We start from the raw sequence: 20,592 nt of genomic DNA, 5'->3' as shown, positions 1-20,592 counted from the left end.
GTGCGCTAGTAGAACACACATTGGGGGGGGGCACCTGTACTTAGGAAATGGAGGGTAACTGCCCCCTTTAGAGCTTCACAAGAGACAAATGTTGTGTAAGCCGGTTGCCCTGCTGTACCAGCCCACCCCTCCTTTCATCTGCTCTGCCCCACACCACTCACCCAACTTGCATTGTCACTTTGAAGCACTGCTTTCCTCCAGCTTGAAACCCAACATGATATTCTTTTGCCATCTGCTTTTAACTGCCTAATCAAGCATAATCTAAAAGCACATGATCTTTTCTGCACCTAGACAAACAAAAAGAACGAAACGCATTTAGTTTTATATGCATTTAATAGTTTACCAATTGGTACAATAAGATTTTTGTTTTAATATGCAGAAAACATGAATAAATTTTGTTTTACACAGTCTGAGAGCAACAAATCTTACTGTAAAACACAGAGCAGTATTATATACATTCCTTTACTGATTTTTTTTTTTTAATTTTAATTGTGTCAATATCTTCAGTTAACTCCTACAGTCTGGGGGTGAGGGGGGAAGCTTTCTCCAATGGCAATCTCTACACCGTTCTTAATGGGGGGGGGGGTAGAGAAATAAAGATGTTTGCCGTCATGTCAGTGTTGGGATCAAACTTCTAAAAACGTGGAATATTTTGCTAATTCTCTTCAGAAAGAACTTTGGACAGCTTGAAGGATATGCTTAGGACAAGAAAGTGGTTACTTACAGGGACACAGCAGAAAGAGAATAAAAAAAGGCTGGTTAACATCCAGTCATGACTTGCCAATCTGGCTCAACCTTTTGCCCACCCTCTGCCCCCCCACAAAAAAAGAAAACCTCCCAAACAAGTTTCCCTATTTTATACACATCATTTCTGCCACTAATGGAGAGGTTTTGCAGTAGCTAGTACCCTGGGTATTTATTTTTAAATATACACAGCCAGAGTGAGAATATGGAATAATTAAGTCAAATTTTTTTCTTTTTCTTTTTTCCTTCATTCAAATTCTGTTAAAATTTTGCACTCAAAACAATCCATGTCAGGATTATCAAGCCACTGCGGAGGAAAAACCCAACCCAAACCGTATCCTTTTAAATAGCTTTCATGGGGTGGGAAGATGGGATGAGGGACGGGCAGAGAAGTGAGGTGAGAGAAGAGAAAGCTATTTAAGAGATTTAAACAGGCAGTTCATTTCACATTAAAAAAAAAAAAAGAGTTTAGAGGTAAATGGGAGAAGCAGCCAGGTGTCAACAGATTAGACCAGGGGTGGAGGGGTAGGGGTAGCTTGGTGAGGCGAGAGCCAAAGCTTTCAAAATACTACAGTGCTCCACAGCTTCTTGACAACTTGCTAGCAACTAGTATTTTCTGGGGTTTGTTTTTCTTTAAAAAAAAAATTGTGCCCTGGGCACTTCATTGGTCACACCACACACAAAAGCAGGACGGCTTTTAAATGAAAATGGTAAAGTGCAGGATGCTCCAAGTCATCAGCTCTCAGATTGTGTCCAAATCAAAAAAGAGGGGAGGGTGGATTTTGCACTTCCAAAAAGAAAAATGAATCTGGGATTTATTTATTTTTTTTCCTGGGCACATCTTAATAATCCATGCAGTTCTGGAATGTGTGTGTGTGTTGATATACGTGTCTAGGTATGTATTGGTGGCTTTGTTCTTTGTTTCAAGAGACTGGACACCAAAACTGGTCTGTTTGCAAGCGTGGTGCTTGACCACTGCCCTTTCAGTTTTAAAAACAGAATGCCACTCTTTGTGTGACGGAACACACAGCAATATACTCCTGAATACCTTCTGATATATATATTTTTTAAAAATCCTCTTTCAATCCAAACCAGTAAACCTCAGCGCTTGAGACTCTTCACGGGAGAAAAAGAAAAGGCACAGGATTTAGATAGCCCGAGCGAAGCACAAAAGCCAACTCCTAGGGACAACTCCACCAAACCACCAACTTCTCCCCTTTTCCATTTTCTTTTGTTTTAAAACCAGGGGTGTAACTGCTGGTGCAGTCTACAACCACTCATGGTAATTCGCCTATTATTGTAAACCGGCTAAATGGACGTGTAGCGCACAAGTTTAAAGTTACTCGAACGCCAAGGAGGTTCCGTGACTACTAGAGGCTACAAAATGGTTCCTTTTTTTATCCTAAAACCATGTATTATGTTCAAAGGAGTGAAGGGAATAGTGGTCAAGCTCCCATGTTAATAGGTACCTTAGTTTTACAGACTCTGTAAATGCAGAGTTTACCTTTAACCCTTAAAAAAGAAAAGAACCAGGATTTCTACACCTCAGCCAAGAATTACTTTACAATTGCTAACCGGCATTGCTATGACTGCCCCACTACAGATTCAGAAATTCTCAAAAAGGCAAAAACAGCAATGAACTCCCTGTCAAAAACAGCTTAAAAACGAGGGTAAGACTTCAAAATATGTAAGATTCGGCTTGTGGGAAACTTGCTCACTAAAAAAACTGCATTCTCCAGATGTCAGGACTTGGACCCTAACTTACTCCCCACCCTTTCAAGTTATTCACTGCCTTTGGTTTCCCAGCTCCCGTAAAAGAAGCCAAACACCAAAAAAACCTCCTTGCGGGTGAACCAAAATGTGTGATTAAGCCTTATTTCTACTGACATGCAAGTAACCCTCCAAACAAGTGGGGGGTTTTGTTGCTTTTTTGTTTTAAGGGCCAGTTCTTTTAAAAGCCACAGAGCTAATAAAACTTCACGTGTGTTAAAATTTGTCAGACCGACAGTTTGTCCAGACTGGTACGTGGATTTTTGGAGGGCTAGACTGAAGGGCTGGACTTTAAAATGCCTATAACAGAACGTGACCAATAAAAGGCTGATTGAACGATGCTTGCTCCTTGGAAAAAAGATGAATTGGGGGGGCATTTCTTTCTTTTAGAGCTCTTCAAATTAAGGGGGCAGCTTCCAAAGTGAAGCTGGCTTCAAAACTCTGTAACAAGAGCAGGCTTTTGCATGTCAGCAGGTGGATTTAACATGCGGTTGTAAGGTTATCTAGAAGCTTGCAAAGTACCTGCTAGCGTAAGTGGTTCTCCTCCTCCTGTTTCCCTCTTTCTTTCTTTCTTTCTTTCTTTCTTTCTTTCTTTCTTTCTACAGTGCTTTTTTTGGAGCACTGCAAACTCTGCTCTCATATCCCATCACATCTGACCATCCTCTGGCTCCCTGTCCTGCTTTCAGACCTTTTCGCTAACTGGAAAGGAGAGGGAATCACACCACTATTACCCTGTTTGCTGCACACTCACCAACTACCAGGGAAAGCAGGGGAGGAGAGAGGACACCCTCAGATATTGTGGACATCGCACAAGCCTGATAAACCACAACCAAAGCCAACAGAAAGCTGAACTGTCAGGAGTCAACTGGGAGATTGAGTCCAACTGTCCAGTTAAGAGCTACGTTCAAGCAAGACCGACAGACTCCCTAAGACACATTTTGCATGGAAAGCATTAAGCGCCAAGTGTTAGAATGCAATAGAACTCCAACAACCATTTCTTTAAAAAAAAAAAAAATACACGTCACATCATACCAAGGTTTCTCTTCCTATATTGCAGCTTGTTAGTATCAGGATACTAACCTTTTTTTTCTTTTTAAACGTGATAGGAAGCCAAAATAAAAATATATCCTATTGATTTGGCAAATATATCATGACGAGAAAAAACTGGAAGTTTTAATTAGTTTCCATTAATTACATAAGGTTCTAAATTGCAGCCTTGTTTATCTAGTATCCTTAGATTTCTTAAGCACACTTAAGTGATGTTGTTACAGAGATACGTGTTTCTTGAAAGAGCCCTCCCGACCCCACCCAAAAAAAGAATCCGTATGAGAGTCACTAGTTATAGGCACCACCCAACAGAAGAGAAGGGGTGTTCAGTTTATCCAGCACAGAACGGGATTTTGCTGCTGCTGCTGCTGCTGCTGCTGGTTTAAGTGCCCTTAATTCAACCAACCAGCTTCTGCCTTCGCAGGTCTGATGTGACCAATGCCAGCCCATGTCCTTAAACCTATGGTACTTCTAGACAACATATGTAAATTTACAGTATACAATTTGGATTCACCATGCATGAATACTTTGTGTGTAACATTTAATAAGCTCAATCTACATCCAGAATAATTTACATGAAAGGACAATATTTATTTTAAACAGAGCTCAATGGGTAACCATGGTATCCGAGTGCATCCAGAGGGGGAGGGAAAGAGGGGGGTGGGCCAGGTGTGAATTCAATCAACGGCACTCCCACACTTTTACTGTTTGATCTACGCTGCCGGTAACCACAAAGGGCGCTGTCTTGTGGAAATCTGCAAGAGAGAGAGGGGGGCGGAGGAAGACAGGAAGTTACTAACAGCACCACAAAGGATAGGTCAATACTAGAGCTGAAAAATGTCCATGATGCTGGATCAGCCAAAAGATTTTAAAATTCAGTACATATACTGTGAGTGGCCATGGCAAATCTTTATTGTTTCCTACACTGTAGAGAGTTTATGCCTGAAGGGAACCTGCTAGGACTTGCCAGCTTTCATTGTTTTCCTTTAGCTTTTCATCAAAAACCTGTATTTTGAGGCAGTGGAGAAACTGCCTCCGAGTGTCCTCTTGGGTGAGGGCAGTATTAATTGAGGGTTCCAAAAACACACTTGTTCCTCCTCCCTAAGGAACCTTGAGAAGTACAGTCTGTGCACAGATCTGTGAAAGGAGGAGATACCCAGTTTACCCTAAACTACAGCCCCCATTATTTCCCCCTCTCACAAGGACAGCCATGCCAGCAGATAATGCATACTATTAGTGTAAACTAGCAGTGCAGACATACCTTTACTCTGCCCTCCTCCTCCTCCTAACATTTTTTTTTTAAGAAAAATGATGGTGCCACTGATGCAACGCACCTTGAGTTACGTCAGCAAACCACTAGCTGAAAGGCCCACGTCACAGATCATCCATCAGCCATCATTAGCAGTACAGTCAGCACAGCAAGTCAGGGATGGCTTGCCAATAAATGTAAAGCAGCTTGGCTTTTATGGGTCCTGTGAACTGGAGAGGTGGGGGCAGAGGAACAACCAGCTCTGAACAAAGGAACAGGGAACAGGGAACCTCTACCTCAAGGGATATAAAGGAGCTTCACTCCTATTGAAGCCAGTTTCAATTTTTATTATGCCTGTACAAGCAACTAATTTTCCCACTTTTTTCTTTGCTTGAAAAAAAGGTTGCTGCACAGAAACAAATGAAACCCAACTGTCTTCACCAGCTTGGCAAAACACTACCAGCATATACTTTCCCTGTAACTTCCAACATGCCCCCTTCCCCTTTCTTCTTTTGTGAAGAGAGGGAGGCCAGACATTTTTCGTAGCATGGGGACTTTTAAGCCAACCTAACACAGGTATACTTTGACAGTCTATAGAGAGTATTTAATGCAGTGCAGTGTATCCCTTCTTAGCTGAAGAGTGGTGCCACTGGTTTATGAGTTGGGCTCCAGGTAAAGACCAACCTACAGAGAAGACGTAGGTCTGTACTCAGCTGCGCTGTGCTGGAATAAGTGCACATACATACCCAACGAGGTAACAAAGTGTTCGTGCGCATTGAGAGTCTTCATGCATCTTTTGTTCTTGTAGTCCCAGACACGCAAGGTCTTGTCATCAGCACAGCTCAAAATAAATTTCCCCCCAGAATGGAACAGGACGCCACGTACCCAGTTATCATGGCCCACCTGTTGAGAGAGAGAGGGGAAAATGGCACAAGGTCACAAGAGAGTACGTACTGTGTGCACACCTGAACATTCGCAACATGATTTGAAATCCAATGGTAAGATCATTCCACTACTTGCCCCAAACTAACCCCCTTAGAACTATAGGAAATTGAATTCCCCAGATGAGAACAGGGGCCTGTGATGGATTATTCCTTCAATCTGTACAGATTCTATTCATTCTAACTAGTCTGGCTGGATTCCTCAGAGACTGTTTTGAGGTCATCCAGGAAATATTGTCTCATCTACTCCCTTATGAAGCAACAGTATACAGGATTGCAGTCCGACAGGAGGGGGACACACAGGAACTTACAAGTGTCATAAGGCACATGCCAGTACTAATGTCCCACATCTTAATGGTCTTGTCTCTAGAGCCAGAAAGCAGGAAAGGCCCAGGCTTGCCACTCTTCTTAGTCTATAAAGGAAAGAGAAGGAAATTACAAAAATGAATACTCCAGGTGGTAGAAACGCAGACCCACCTTTGGAGTACCCGAGACCTAAAGCAAGCACAAAGAAAGTTGTGCTCCAGATAAACAGGACTCAGAAGTCAATTAAACACTTTATGTTAATGAACACGGCAGCAACACTCACACACTTTTAAAACATAATTCTTTAGACTTTGCCAATGAACATAAAAAGTTGTTTATGTTCAATTACAATTAATGATCTATTTAAAGAGAAGCTTGTTTTTCTAATGCAACGATACTGCTGTCTGCATTTTTTTAAGCTTATAAATAGAGTTTAGCCACTCAAAGAAATCTTAGAACTAGAAGAAAGTTCCCTACGACTCACTAACGACATTGCCTGGGGTCACGTGTGGGGCAGGGGAGAGAAATGTCCTCCAAGCACTAGGCATTCCTGCTGAATTTGGCCTCCACTGGCTGTTTTCTTCTCTCTTACTCCCTCCCTTCAGTATCCAGCCTGAAGAAGAGTTCTCGAAAATTTAAAGTCACTAACTGGTGCGACTATTTAGCCTATTACCATAAAAAGTTATTATGCTACTGTATTGGACTGTTAAGTTTTACACTGAGGCCACATTTCTATGTCAGATTGTCATGCCCACTGCCAATTATTCTGTTCACCATTATTCTCCACCGAGGCTCACACCTCCTTCTTTCAAATACGTGTGTCTCTCCTTTCTCCTTTCACTCAAGACACCCACTAGAGCTGCTTAAGATACTCCCCCAAAATTCAACTGGGAAGTCTAAAAGAGAAGGGAACCAGGGACATCTATCATACAACCTTTTGCTCTTGGAACCAAAGAGATAAACGCACAACTCCATAATCTATTCTATTCACATTCAGCCAAAACGCATTAATCTCTCTTAAGAGTGTGGAATTCTTAAGTGTATGTCTCTCCCTTCTACATGCCTCCATTAATATCTAAGCCAGGATAGGCTCAGGCTAAAACGACTTCTTGAGCCTCACAACTCTCTTCACCTTCCAAGCCTTTCTTGGGCAATCATTTCTGCAACGAGCCAGCAGAGGGCAGAGGAGAGAAAGTGAAGCAGCTAAGCAGTCAGCTGAGAGATATGTCCTTAAATCACACACACATGCCTTTTATTTTAAGTAAGTGAAAAAAGGGACCAGGTTCAAACTTGGCCACTGTTGAGTGATAGCACACGTCCACTGTGGTGCCCCAAATAATTCAGAAAAGAAAGGCTATGGGAGACAGCACTTCCTTTTATGGAAGTGACTTATTTCAAGAGGCCAAGTATGTAGGATTCTGACACGCTCTAGAACAAGAAGGAGTAAGAGTCTAGTGCACTTGGGGGGAGGGATGTTCTTTAAAAAATGGGTTTTCAGTATGTAACCACACAAGTTTGCCCAAAGCCACCACCTCTTCCTTTTTGAGTTTTTTTTTTAAAAGGACTTTGAGCTTTAGATCAGATGTTTATCTGAATCAAAGGGGTGGAATGGCTGTGGGAGACAGCACCAGCATGTGATGGAAATCCAAGGCAACAAGACAGCCACTACAAATCCCACATGTCCATGCATGCCCCAATGAAGAGTAAGAGATTGAAATGTACACTGAGGGGAGGGGAGGAGAGAGGAGAGGAAAGGAGAGGAGAGGAGAGAGAAGCGCAATATAAGACTCCTTACCTCAGATCCCGTAGCTTCCGATATGGTGGAATAAGAGCTCTCTGGAGCCCAAGAGATGCACTCTACCACATGCTCATGTTCTCTGAGCTCAGCTTTGCACTCCTTTGTTGCTACCACCCAGACACGCACCGTCTGGTCATTAGAACTACTGGCAATCAGCGTGCCATCCTGGTTAGGCCGCACCATGCGGACCCATTCTCTATGCCCCGTGAAAGTCTTCACGCAGTAGCTGTTTGCAAGGAAAATAAACAAAAAGAAGACCGCTGTTGACAGAACACTACTATATAAAGCAAGAATTGAAGGATTGATGGTTTAGGGACAATGCTGGCGTTGGCAGCAGTTGTAAACAGAATGTTTTGACAAATGAAAGGTCTAAATTGAGTTGAGAAGACTGGGGGAAGTCTGGGCAAATGGACAGGAAGAAAACAGCAGCTAGAACAAGGGGCTGCGCAGAAGGTTAAACCAAAGGTTACTTGGATCATTTTAAGAATCCATTTCCAAAAGGTAATACAAAATATATATCAGAAGGAGAAGTTGGGAGAATCCTCAACATTGAGGCAATCTTGAGACTCTTTTTAAAAATGAACATTAATTATGCCAGTTTTCTTCTTCCCCCATACTGTTCTTTCTCCTTCTTAGCATTTCTACACTGGTGATTTGTCATTCCTTCTCTCAGAGATCTAATAGGATTCCAAGAAGCACCAAGCCACAGGATCGGAGGGAGGTATACCAGTTAAGCTTGTACAGAAGATATCCCTTTGCTTGCAGTCTTCTCCACCTTTCTGCATGTTTTAAGAGCAACAGCACGGAGCCTTGCCTACATTAGGCTGTTCATCCGTTCATGGGCCCTATCCCACTTGCTGAAGACCAATGGCATATACCACTAGTCACTAGCCTTCCAGATGTTGCAGACTACAATGGCCATTCTGGCTGGGGCTGATGGGAGTTGAAGTACAACAACAAGAGCCCATGAGGTTCCTCATCCCCATGCATTAGGGAGAATCTTCAAAAAGCAACCAGGCACTGTTTCTTCCATCACATGAACACATCTGCAAGATCTTACCCTGTTTGAACTTCCCACATTTTGATGGTTTTATCCCTCGAGGCAGAGACTATATGATCCCCATTGGGCATGATGGCTACTGAAGAAACATTATGATCATGACCTAGAAAAAGAAAACAACACAACAAACACGCTCACATCAGGCTTCTGCTGCGACTGTGTTAGTTCACAATGTGTGTGAAGAGTACTCGATTCACACAAGCAACAATAATCCTGCATGGTAACCCTCAATATGCAAACCAGGGACCCAACTGAGAGAAATACAGGACATCTACAGTGGTTGTCTGGCTATTAGAAGAAGTGGTAATAAGCAACATGAAACTATCATGGCTGCATTTCCCAGTTTCAAAGTCAGGCAAGGCAGGTGCATTAGATGTTCAGCACTTTTGCCAGCAAAAGAGAAAGTGATGCTGCAGCAGCAATGAAGAGGGAGCATGCAGTACCGTGTGTTCCAGGCAAGCAAGCATCAGATGGTCATATATGAAATACTGAGAACACTCTGGTTGCCACATCTCAAAAATATATCATTGAGCTGGTAACAAAAGTTTGAAAGGGACAGGCAAAAAGGTGCAAAGGTGGAAACACCATTGCCCCCTTGTATGCATGCCAGAAGACCTGGGGAGGGTATCACACAGTTCTCATCTTTGTACTACAAAATCTTAGGAGAAGGTGGAAGCAGCAACACTCTTCTTTAGAGGATTTCCTTGCTCCATCACTGCATGAAGAAACCCCTCCCCAAAGTTTTCCAAGCATGCAAAGCAGACAAGGGGCAAGCGACGCAGGGATATCTATTTATCCTGTTGGCTTTGGGGGCAAGCAGAAGCAGCCCAAGTCTTTCTTTCACAGCGAGGCTTGATTTGTATTGCTCCAAAGCTCAGTGTGATGTAAGAAGCTTCTCTCAGATTCTAGAGAACTGGAACGGGAGGGGAGCTTGTGAAGATGTGCTCTCTCGCCAATGCTTCTCTGGGAAACAGCAACCATCTTCTCCCATGCTGTGTCCTTTCCACAGTACTCCTTTCCACAGGCCGTAAATGCAGTTATAGAGGCACATTCTGTTTATCCAGGCTCTTTAAGGACACTCCTAGGCAGCAACAAGAAATGGCCAGAACCACTGCTTCTGCTATTTTTCCCTGGTAAAAAAGGCAGGCAACTGCCTCCAGAAAGCTGAACAGAGCAGGGGGGGGGGATTGCACATGAAGCAGAATTCACATTTGCAAAATTCTAGCCTAGCCTAATTCACCCAATCCCTTTCAAGTCATATTTTCCCATTTCAAATGTTGAGTCCTTCCCATTGTTTTGAGCAGTTAACAATGCTTCAAACAAGCAAGCTATGGTCTGAACACAGAAGGCAGGCAGGTTTCAACTATGGAGCAAAAATTATGCCCTCCTTGGGAAATATCCAAGATTCTTATATAGCTGGCAACAGAATGAACCAAAATGTGATGCTTCCCATGGGTACTTCAGCTCTAACCATACTATACAGTAGAGCAAGATTGCCTCGTCTCATTTCCCAGCAAGCTAAGGAAATGGGCCCATATTAAAGCCTTACAGCTCCCACTTCATCAAACTAGCAATAGGGAACACAAGCCTGTTAACATTTCAAGCAGAGACTGCAAAATATACCCAGGATACTGACCAGGTAACAACCATATTTTTATCTAATAACTCAAAATGCGAACATGGTGGGTTTGTGTTTTGACTATACCAATTTCAGATTGCAAGTGACAGCCCCCATGATTATCTTCTTTCATACAGAACAATTCTCTGCTAGCTTTACATGTGCAGTAATTTTTATTGGGACGCAGGTGGCGCTGTGGGTTAAAGCCTCAGCGCCTAGGGCTTGCCGATCGAAAGGTCGGCGGTTCGGTTCGAATCCCTGCGGCGGGGTGCGCTCCCGCTGCTCGGTCCCAGCGCCTGCCAACCTAGCAGTTCGAAAGCACCTCCAGGTGCAAGTAGATAAATAGGGACCGCTTACCAGCGGGAAGGTAAACGGCGTTTCCGTGTGCAGCTCTGGCTCGCCAGAGCAGCGATGTCACGCTGGCCACGTGACCCGGAAGTGTCTCCGGACAGCGCTGGCCCCTGGCCTCTTAAGTGAGATGGGCGCACAACCCCAGAGTCTGTCAAGACTGGCCCGTACGGGCAGGGGTACCTTTACCTTTACCTAATTTTTATTGAGAAGAGAGCATTCAATCGTGTGATGCCCTCCCCCCTCCACATGTCTGCTGACTGTAGTGGTATAGTTCAGCCATGAGTTTACCACATCATATGTGTAAGGGAGGGGTGGGAAACCTCCAGCCCTCCCCCATTTGACCTGCAAAGCCAAAGCCATGCCTATCTGCCCTATACACCATCAGGTGTGGGGCGGGCACCATCAATCAGCTGATTAGCAGCATCTGCAAAGTACGCTGAAAGGGATTTCTCAGGACCCAACAATCAGCTGAGAAGCCCCTTGCAAATCGCTATCTTGCAGCATCCCCCCCCCCCAAACCTTGGTTTAAGAGTTCTGCATCCCCTTCCTAATTTCAGTTTCAAGAAAAGGGCAAGTCTGGACTGGTTTGATTTTAATTCACAATCCAAGTGTGGGATTCCTCAATTCCTTACCATGCATGGTTCTGATGCACTCAAAGCCCTGGAAATCCCATAGCTTAATTGTCATATCTGCAGAGCAGGAGGCCAATAACTTGCCGCTGTGGTCGAAGGAAATATCCTGCACTGAGTCTGTGTGGCCCTTCAGGGTTCGTTCAAAATCACCTGTCTCATAATCCCATACCTAGGAAGCAGACAAAGAAATTGGTGAACATCTGCCCTCACAATATATATATATATATTTCTTCCAGGCTCTCATTTGCATTCAAAGCAGCTGTCTGGCACTCTGTTCAACATTAATTCAAAATGGAAGAAAGAGATGGAGCAAGGGAAGAACCAATAACATTTTTGAAGGGTATACTGACTTTTCAAATTAATTAGACAATAATAAGCACCTCTCCTTCTCTCTCCACCCAACCCATTTCCAAGATAAATCAATAAGCCAGAAGACAGCACATTTTGCTGCTCTTCCTGTTGCCTTAAACAAGAGCAGACTCCCTTTCTATGGGATGATGTGCATGTTTTATTTGTGTAGACACATAAAACTCCTGCATTCTATGAGACAAAAGCAATATTCAGACATACCAATGCAGAACACTTTATTTCAAATTCTTGAATATCTGCCTTGCACACATTGGCAACTAAGAATAAAGCCAGAACAAAAAATGGGAAGAACCAGTCACCCAAATGGGATGCAGGGCAGGACACAAGTTTTTAAAATATTATTATTCCATTTGCCTTCACCCCAAGGTCCCAGCATTGGTCACAACAATTAAAACAGAGTTATTAAAAACAGTTTAAAGCAACTTAAAACTACTGAAATAAAGTGGGTCCTAAAAATATACATTCTCAAGTGTCAAAAAGCCAGAGGTGTATCTTCAGCATTTGCCACAAACTATATAATGAAAATGACAGACACATCTTTGTCAGTAGTGACTTCCACAACTTAGGGCCTGCCAAAGAAAATGCCCTCTGTTGGGCCATGCCCCCCTTTCTGAGGGATGTGGAACTACCAAGAGGGCCTCCTCTGCCAATCTTAGCAGCCAAGGGGGTCTGTAGGGAACGAGTCAGTCTTTAAAGCAGTATTCCCAATTGGTTTTCTGCAGACATTCATGTAACAAAAACCAAAATTTTCAAAAGTAGGGGCTTTTGAAAAACAGGGGATCTGCAGTACTTAGCTAATTGGGAACCACTGCTTTAAAGTATTTGAGGCCTAAAGGGCCAAGCCATTTAAGGATCTGTCTTTTGATTACTCCATCCTCCACTGTTCAACTCAGTCTCTTATGACTCCAGAGCAAAAGGTGTGCTGGGGTTTGTTTTTGTTTTTCATGGGTCATGTATGAAAAACCCAATTGCTTCAGGTGATGTATTAAAACAATATATTATACGACACAGCCCTTAAGTATTAATATACTCACTACCAGTCTGGCCAGTGCCTCCTTGCTTGCCAGCCTCTCCCCACTAACTGTGCCAAAGCTGTTTGACTGTACCAATGGTAGCCTCAGCAACTCCTTATATACAGAGTAAAGGTGGCTAAGAGACAGAGAAGTTCAGGGAATGGGGGAAGAGTCCTCTGAAGGGAAAGGACCAGAGATGAATGTAAAAGGACATGGAAGCAGGGATGAAAGAAACTAGCAATTCTGGGGGTAGGAATAAGGTACAAGTTGAGTGGAAAAGGAGAATGGGGAAACACATTACAGGAGCTGGGCTAAAATACTTATGAGAGGCATGTGGGTGTGGGAACAAAAAAATATAGAAGAAAAGCTGTCTCCAATTAAAGACACTAGATCAGCAAATGCTGCCTGAAATAGGGAGGCTGAATCACAATGCCTCCAAGAACAAATGCCTGCACTTAGCTTGAGGAAAGTTGAGCTATAGAACTTGACCTGCCACAAGGAAAATGCTGTGGCAAAGTATTTAGCTACTTCCAATGATGCATTAATATCAGAAGAAAGTTATGCTAGTATTTGCCAGCTGATTGTGCCAAATTCTGCTTCCATCTGCCACACTTTTATAACTGGTTCTGCCCCCAGCACCCCAATTTGGACTGGTGGGCCTGAGTTTTTTAGCCATCCCAAGTGGGCCCTGGGTAGAAAGTATGAGGACCCTTGTTCTAAGCAAAAATTCTTCCGCCAACAAAATATGGGCCCAGTACTCACCAAGGTAGCCGACCTGTGTTCTACCAGTTCACAGTGACTGAATGCTCCTCCATCCAATAATCACTACCATTATCCCTGCATACAGAAAGCTAGCATGTAAGGGTGAAGCCTAGCCCTTTGTGGAGGGAATCTGTGTTGTGTATAGAACAGCAAAAGTGGAGCCTCAGAGCCAAGATAACAGGTTGACCACCTCACTGAGAATCAAGCTATAATGAGATTCAGGCTCCAGCAAGCTTCTACATGAATGAGTCCCAAAGACTGGAAACTACAATCAACATACTCTTCATGTGTTCTTGGTGTTCTTACTAAGGGCCACAGTAGTGTAGTACAAAAAGTGGCATACTTGAAGAATCCTAAGCTGTTTAAGATTGTACATTATATTGTGCCCAGGAGTGTGCCTGAGGCAAACAAACACAGTCTTCGAAGAGTGGGTGAGAATAGTAACATCAACCCATGCCAGCTTCAGGAGGCAAACCACCAGGCTGCGTATTAACTGAAGCTTCTACATTTCTATGGGTGACCACAAACACAGAATGCCATTTTGCAAAAAAAAAATATTACTTGGGCCAACACAGTACAAAAAGCACAATGGGAGCCATATCCCAATTCTGATCAGCTCACACCTCCTGTGTAAATAGCCTGCAGCAACCCCTTGAGGTGCACACACTTCTGGAGAGCTGCAAGACAGACCAGGTTTATAGAAGAGTCTTACCTTTATTGTGGCATCCTCTGAAGCAGAAACCATAACACTGAAAACTGGATGGAAAATTACTCTTGTGACAGGACTCCTGTGTCCACTCAACGCATACTTTTCTGGAGGACGAGGGATCCATTCTTTAGGGTCTCGCTTCTGACCAAGTGGCCCACCTGAAGTAAATTCTTCCTTAGCTTCATTTAGTTTGGATTCCAATTCCATAACCTAAATGATTTTGGAGAGAGGGCAGGGAGAGAGGAGTGGAGAGAACAAACAAAAGTGTAAGACAAACAAAAGGTGATACCTGGTGTTCAACTTTGTGATATATCACCAGCTACACATCACAATATACTGATATATCACAATGTCTGAAATAAGACCTTGCAAGTCCTGAAGGACCAACACACATTGACCATTACCAAATCCACAGCAACCCTGGAACTGTGTCACACAGCTCTCAAATTATCTTCAAGTACAAGCTGTAACAGCTAAAAGGAACCAAACAAAACCTGAGATCCACAGGAAAATATCTGCCTGGTTATCTTGAAATCAATCCAACCCTCCTTAGCTCATTTTAGCTTTGAGAAAATGTGTTTGTCGTCATTTTTACTTTACCTGAACTTTGTTCCCTTAGATATGAGTGCAAGTCTACTGCTCTGTCATTCCTTCCTTATCGGCCAGAATTTTTCTCTTTCCTGCGTTTTGCATCAAATATCCTTGCTACGATTACCTTTTAACAATGCTGCTTGTGTTTGTTTAAAGCAAAAACCTGCCAAGGCTTCAGCTGGATCCTATCTCCTACATACCTCCTAGCCTTGAGACCAGTGGGCATATTTAGAGGAATTAGGAGACTATAGCTGGGTGATACCTGGTTTTCAACCAACTGAACATCATGATATACTGATATATCACAATGTCTGAAATAAGAATGGAGCTATGTGGAGGCATTGGCTGACTTCACGGTTTTTCACACATTGTGATTCTTGCATAGCACACACAGACATAAATCATGATTTGCAATACATTGTCAGGTCAAAAATTATAAAACCAGTTATCATAGTATGGACTTCCAACCGGATAGGTTGTTTTGCATACTTCTTTTAAAAGCACTGCAGCAGTGTTGCCAGCAATATACCAACTGAGGCTTGTACTCACCTTCTTTTGTAATCTTATAACTGATGTCCATTTCTTTTCCAAGAGTCCAGCATACTTCTTATCTAACTCTTCATTCTGAAGATCAAGAGAATTGTTGTGAACACATAAATTGTAGGACTGGAAGGGACCCTCATGGTCATCTAGCCCAACCCCCCTGCAATGCCATCAGTCCTGCTTAGCAGCATTTTCTCCCAAAATTAAGAACATCAAACAGAGCAATATTTTGCCAGTTTTTAAAAAAATAAGAATAGCATTTTCTATTGTCTTAGAAATTGAAGGCATGGAGTTGTGGGGCTTATCAATGAACCCTACAAACCTTTATATATTGCTTGATGCAAATATGTATGAAGCCAGAGATAAAACACATTAAAAGCCAAAGGAACTAGCTATTTAGGGGGAAAAGCTCCTTCCATCTGCTTTCATGAGTGCTTCTATGCTTTTGGGGGGTCTTTCCCCCCCCTTTGGACCATGTGAATTGTTTAATGTGGCTGCAACGAACTGCCACCCTTGCAAGTGTAGTGGTTTAATGGGAATGATGGGTTGACACACATTTTCCAGAACTGTCTAACTTCATTGTCCCACAAGTGGCGAAGCAGATGTCTTTGGGAAGGAACAAGCAGGGAATGAAAGCAATAACCCTCCATGTTTTTTTGCTCCCCAGCAATCAGTATTCTGTGGCACAGTGCCAGTAAATGTACAGGTTCTGTTTCTTTATTGTGCCTAATAAGCTCATCTTCCTCCATGAATTTGTCTGATCCCCTAAGCTTGGGTCCGTCTTGTGGCAGCCAGTGCCATGCTCACACACATTCTGTCAATTACTCTGCCAGGAAGCCACTGCTGTAATCATCAGTGGATGACCTTGATGAACAGGTTTGTGTTAAGAGGCACAATCCTCAGGATATGCATGATCCAACATCAACCAAGAGCACAAAGCAGACACAAGCACTGAACTATCCGGTGAAGCATCCTGGGCAAGTTTCCCTCCTTACATTATTTCTTCAGGGAAATAACTTCTTGCTTACAGGAAGTTCTCAGAATTTATGAAAGCCAAAAAATCACACCCTCCTCTCTGGTCTGCCCCCATTCTGATTATCTGTGGAGTCAGGGTGTTCAACAAAGGCATGGCCAGAAACCACAGCCCAGCTGAGAAATGAATGTCAAAGGGAGTGGCACTGGTTAAAGTGCAGCAGCTCCCCCACAACTACAAAAATTATTATTATTATTATTATTTTACTTAAATAAGCTGTGTGCCCTACCAATTAAGGGAAGAGGTTAATCTCAAAAATCAAAGGAAGTGCAAACAGATGCTATATGCAATGTTGAAGTTCTGGGGTCTCAGAGAGTCCAGCAATACTGGAGATTGTAAAAGACAGGAGAATAGCAAAACATCAGAACTGGTAATTGGATTATCTTCTTGGTTAAGAGGCCACAGTGGAGGCATTACCACCCTCTGTGCTTGGGGGAATTTGGGGTTATTTGTGGAACTAATTTGTGCTGGAGCCAAATGTAGCTCCTGAAGCAGTTGCACACATAAGATTCCAATTCACTGGTGCTTGGGTTTTGGGGTCTTTTAGTTCATTAAGAGTTCTGCCTAATTCATACTCCCACAGCTTCACTACACAGCTCTCTCATAAGGAAGTGAAACACATCTCCCTAATGACTGCTGTATAACAAGGCTGCTTAGCATATCCAGGTCCTCCTCCTTACCTTTTGGGGGAAAGAGTTTTTAATGAGGTTGATGGGTATGCCAGCACTCCTTTCATCAAGCCCCATTTTCAATTACGCGTACAATGAGATTACAACCAGGACTTTATTTGAATGAGATTTGGGGAAATGAAATGTAGGGCCTCAAGTGGGTACTTTGGTTAAGGCAGACAAAATTCTACGCTTTTACAGCATGATTGGTAGGCCTAAAGGGTACTTAGGAGATTAGCATATATTTAAATGGTTCAGAGTCAGAGTCGCTTATATGATCTGAAGAAATAGCACAGTGTTTATAGATCACACCAAGATAGCTATTCCTCATTCAAAACCTACAAAGTAAGAGCTGAATTAGGAGTTTCAATTATTTCAAAAAGAGTTGGGTCAAATGCCTTAGGGCTGGTAGACATACACTTCCATTACAAAGAAAGCCTAAATTCCACCACTTAACATTTAGGTAGTATAAACTGCATGCTTGTTGTTGTAGGGAGCACGGAACACAGAAGCAGCACTGCTGTTTCTACCGAAAGCCTGTATTATTCAAATAAGGTCAGCAGGATAAAGCATGGAAGAGGAAGACAGGAAAGTACAGATGAGGTGAGGATAAACTGGTAGCAAATGACACATTACTAGCAAGGCCATGGCAGTTCAGGCAAGGCTTTGCAAGAAACAGAATCAAGTAAGTGCTAAACAACATTGTCTCACAAGAAATGTGCTTAAAAGCGCACCTAAATATTATACCAAGATGGAATTGTTTAGAAATCCTAAATAATCTGAAAACAAGAACTGCAGGTGTTATAAAAACTTATGTTAGAAAGAGCATTCCTATATGGGACTGCTCTTGCATTTTCCAGTCCTTTGGAAAGGTTTCTATGTCTGTGTGAAATTTTGGCCGGTATGTGATGAAATATGGCTAGAGTTGCCACTGAAGAAATTTACAGTACCCATTTTAAACTCTCCCAACTCTGAGTTTTAAGTAAATAGTTGGATCCTTTAGTTTTTGCTGCAAGTGTAAAACATGTTGATTTCAAAATGTATTGTATACGTTACACATAGCTAGAACTATTCCAGAGGAATTCCCCAATTAAAGGTGATCAACCAAGTCCTCTCTAGAACAGTTAAAGGCTATAGACATGGATTAAGGAATGGGTTTTCTTTTAATGAGATAGGCCATGTGAAGTTAATAACTACAATGTAGATATCCTTCATGCTTTTTAGTTTCAAGGACAATGTGACATTGTGCAAAGCTTTATAGACATGTGAACATTGTAAGAGCTTGTTTTTTCAGGCAATGTCCCACCTAGTCCAGCATCCTATTCTCAGTGACCAACTAGATGCCTGTGGAAAGCATGCAAGCAGGACCTGAGCGCATCAGCACTCTGCCCACCTGTGATTCCCAGCAACTGGAATTCAGAGGCAACAGTGTCTGACAGTGTAGGTGGAACATGGCCATTGTGGCTAGTACTGAATATCTTGGTCCATTTACCTTGCATTCTCAATGTACAGACCTCAAGTAAAATTAACAATTCCACAAACTTGGTTAACTTAACAGTCACTGATAGTAGAAGCTTAAGTAACCATTCAGGTTAATTGCAGAGATTTGTGAGCATTCCATCCCATTACCTCTGTTTGGAAAGTTACTGCATATATGACAGAACGGTTAATCGGGAGCATCACACAAGGAATACGAAGTCTGTACTCACCACATCAAGCTCTGCTTCCTTTTTAAAAACAGAGTATGCCTCTTCATAGCCATTAGAACGAAGGTAATCTGCTATCGCTCGATTTCTAAATGAAGTGAGATTTAAGTCTTTAATTAATATTCTTTTTGTGATTAATTCTGTAGAAATTTCTCTCAGCCTCCCATCCAAAAAGCTATGTACCCAAACATGCTTGACTGGAACAAGTAAAAGAACAAGTAAATGAATACCTCCTTCCCTTTTTCTTTGAACTAATGGCTAGTTCTCTTTTGGATATTGTGCACAATGGTTTATTGAACTTTCTGGTGGTCCTTATAACTTCCCTCCATACTCATTGTAGTATAAAAAAGGGTTCTTCACATGCTGTAGGATAATAGTTATCTACTGCCAGGACACTGATTGAGAAAAGCATTCTTGTTGTTTTGCCTTAACTTCTCAGATGCTTTAGAAACCATGGTATAATTCTGGACCACCTAATAGGAATGGGAAAATTTGGTGTGGTTCCCTTGTGGTTAGGTGAGTTTTCTACTGTTGTGCCAGGGGCAGGGGAGATAGAACATCCTCTTCTGACCAATGCAAATAATCCCAGGGGCTTTTCCTATTACTCAAATATCTAGACGTTGCTAACTGGAGGTGGTTGTCCAAGGATCTGGAGTTTACCATCATCAGTGTGCTGATGAAATTCAATTTTGCTTCTCCTTTTTCTTAAATCCCACTGCGGCAGTGGAAACCCTGAATCATTGCTTGGAACCAGTAATGAGCTGGCTGAGAAACAATAAACTGAAACTCAACCCAGGTGTGACAGAAGTGGTGGGGAGTGTAGGATTTTTTGATCAAGTAATTAGTGAACAGGACATGGACAGTGTCATATGCATCCTTGAACTGCTGATCCACAGAATGGGGCTTCTCTAGGATTCCTAAGAGGTGGCTGTGGCCCAGAGTGCCTTCTTCTTCACAAAGTGCGCCAGCTGTACCCTTGCCTTGGTAAGAGATACATGCCCTATCACTCTAATGCACTCTGTGCAAATCTGCATTTGAAGATAATTCAAAAGCTTCAACAGGTCAAAAATGCCAGCATCTGTATTTGTAACTGGACACTCTGCAAGGACCACACAACACCCTAAGAGATCTATATTGGTTACCTGTTTCCATCTTCAATTTTAAGTGCTGGTTTTGACCCTAAAAGTCTTACTTAGCATTAGTATCTGAAGCAACATTCCCTCCCATATCTTTTATTTCTTTTCTTTTTTTGTCTCATCATCAAACCTTTTATTGGCATCACATACAAACATCCATAGTAAATCAATACAGAATTACCACCTCCCCTTCATTTGTCAAATGAAAAGAGGCAAAAAAATCTAACATTACATCTCTAGGTCTCCAGGGAGATCAGGCGTCTGCAATGTGTTTCTGCGACAAAAAACCAAATAAAGATATTTAGCCACTAATTTGGTGAGCTCCTGATCATTCCCCAGTAATAGAAAATGTATGACCTCCAACTCTGGTTTCCATTTGGGAATGCAGCATTGTTCTAGAAACTGCTGGCGGAGATCAGCATATAGTTTACATTTAAGAACCATGTGAGTAAGAGTTTCCATCAGGTGATCTTCACAGGGGCAAATTCTTTCTCCTTCCACCATTCCCGAGAACCTACCCCAAAGGAGGTTTGATGGGTTTGAATT

At 42.5% G+C, this 20,592-nt stretch overlaps 1 protein-coding gene across 2 annotated transcripts in view; it reads right to left on the bottom strand.

Annotated features, from left to right (window-relative positions):
• Window positions 1–314: 314 nt before the first annotated feature.
• The window catches only part of PAFAH1B1 (platelet activating factor acetylhydrolase 1b regulatory subunit 1), a 60,093-nt gene continuing 39,815 nt past the window's right edge, over window positions 315–20,592 (bottom strand). Inside the window, exons 3-12 of one of the 2 annotated variants that reach the window (XM_079955764.1) lie at window positions 20,279–20,320; window positions 18,914–18,998; window positions 15,510–15,584; window positions 14,373–14,579; window positions 11,517–11,685; window positions 8,916–9,018; window positions 7,853–8,081; window positions 6,063–6,164; window positions 5,557–5,713; window positions 315–4,316 (exon numbers count right to left, since the gene is read on the bottom strand). In XM_079955764.1, the coding sequence (XP_079811890.1) occupies window positions 4,243–4,316; window positions 5,557–5,713; window positions 6,063–6,164; window positions 7,853–8,081; window positions 8,916–9,018; window positions 11,517–11,685; window positions 14,373–14,579; window positions 15,510–15,584; window positions 18,914–18,998; window positions 20,279–20,320 (1,243 nt within the window). In that variant the 3' untranslated portion in view covers window positions 315–4,242. The remainder of the gene's footprint in view (window positions 4,317–5,556; window positions 5,714–6,062; window positions 6,165–7,852; window positions 8,082–8,915; window positions 9,019–11,516; window positions 11,686–14,372; window positions 14,580–15,509; window positions 15,585–18,913; window positions 18,999–20,278; window positions 20,321–20,592) is intronic. The other variant, XM_079955765.1, reaches the window with a different exon arrangement.

Source organism: Podarcis cretensis (genome assembly GCF_951804945.1).
Source record: "Podarcis cretensis genome assembly, chromosome: 15".
In the NCBI taxonomy this organism is placed as follows: Eukaryota; Metazoa; Chordata; class Lepidosauria; order Squamata; family Lacertidae; genus Podarcis; species Podarcis cretensis.
The sequence above is the reverse complement of the archived record's forward strand: the minus strand, read 5'-3'. Positions and strand labels throughout refer to the sequence as shown.